The 576-nt window shown below is 44.3% G+C and overlaps 1 protein-coding gene across 1 annotated transcript in view; it reads right to left on the bottom strand.

Annotated features, from left to right (window-relative positions):
• Window positions 1-239: 239 nt before the first annotated feature.
• The window catches only part of HOXC8 (homeobox C8), a 2,749-nt gene continuing 2,412 nt past the window's right edge, over window positions 240-576 (bottom strand). The window contains exon 2 of the mRNA XM_009329465.1: window positions 240-532. Coding sequence (XP_009327740.1) covers window positions 240-532 — 293 coding nt within the window. The remainder of the gene's footprint in view (window positions 533-576) is intronic.

The following is a 576-nucleotide window of genomic DNA, read 5'->3' as shown; positions in this document are numbered from 1 at the left end:
CCCGCTCTTGCAGTCAAGCCAACTATGTATTTATTGAACTAAAAACGCAGCTATTAAAAAAAAAGAAGGGGAAAAAAAAGTAGGGGAAGTTTCTATGACAATAAAAAAGGCTACAACTGTTTGACAGGTAGTTACTGCTGTGTGAGCCTCTCCATTCTATACTCTATAAAAGCAAATGACCGTCGTAAACATCTCGATTTATCATCTGCCATAAAACGAGACTTCAAGGGGCTGAGAACTCAGTCCTTGCTTTCTTCTTTTTCCTCCTCTTCTTTTTCCTCTTCTTCATTCCCTTCTTCTTCCGTTTTCTCCTCGTCCCTGGCCCCCGGCAGCTTATCTTTATTGTTTTCTTTTTTCCACTTCATCCTCCTGTTCTGGAACCAGATCTTCACTTGTCTCTCGGTCAGTCCCAGGGCGTGAGAGACCTCAATCCGCCGCTTCCGTGTCAAATACGGGTTGAAGAGGAACTCCTTTTCTAACTCCAGGGTCTGGTACCGGCTGTAAGTTTGTCTGCCACTGCGTCTTCCGGGAGCTGTAGGACACAAACATCAAATAACTTCTTAATTCTCCCCCCTT

This window comes from Pygoscelis adeliae, unplaced genomic scaffold, assembly GCF_000699105.1.
Source record: "Pygoscelis adeliae isolate BGI_AS28 unplaced genomic scaffold, ASM69910v1 Scaffold887, whole genome shotgun sequence".
Classification (NCBI taxonomy): Eukaryota; Metazoa; Chordata; class Aves; order Sphenisciformes; family Spheniscidae; genus Pygoscelis; species Pygoscelis adeliae.
This window is presented reverse-complemented; position numbering and strand designations above follow the sequence as displayed.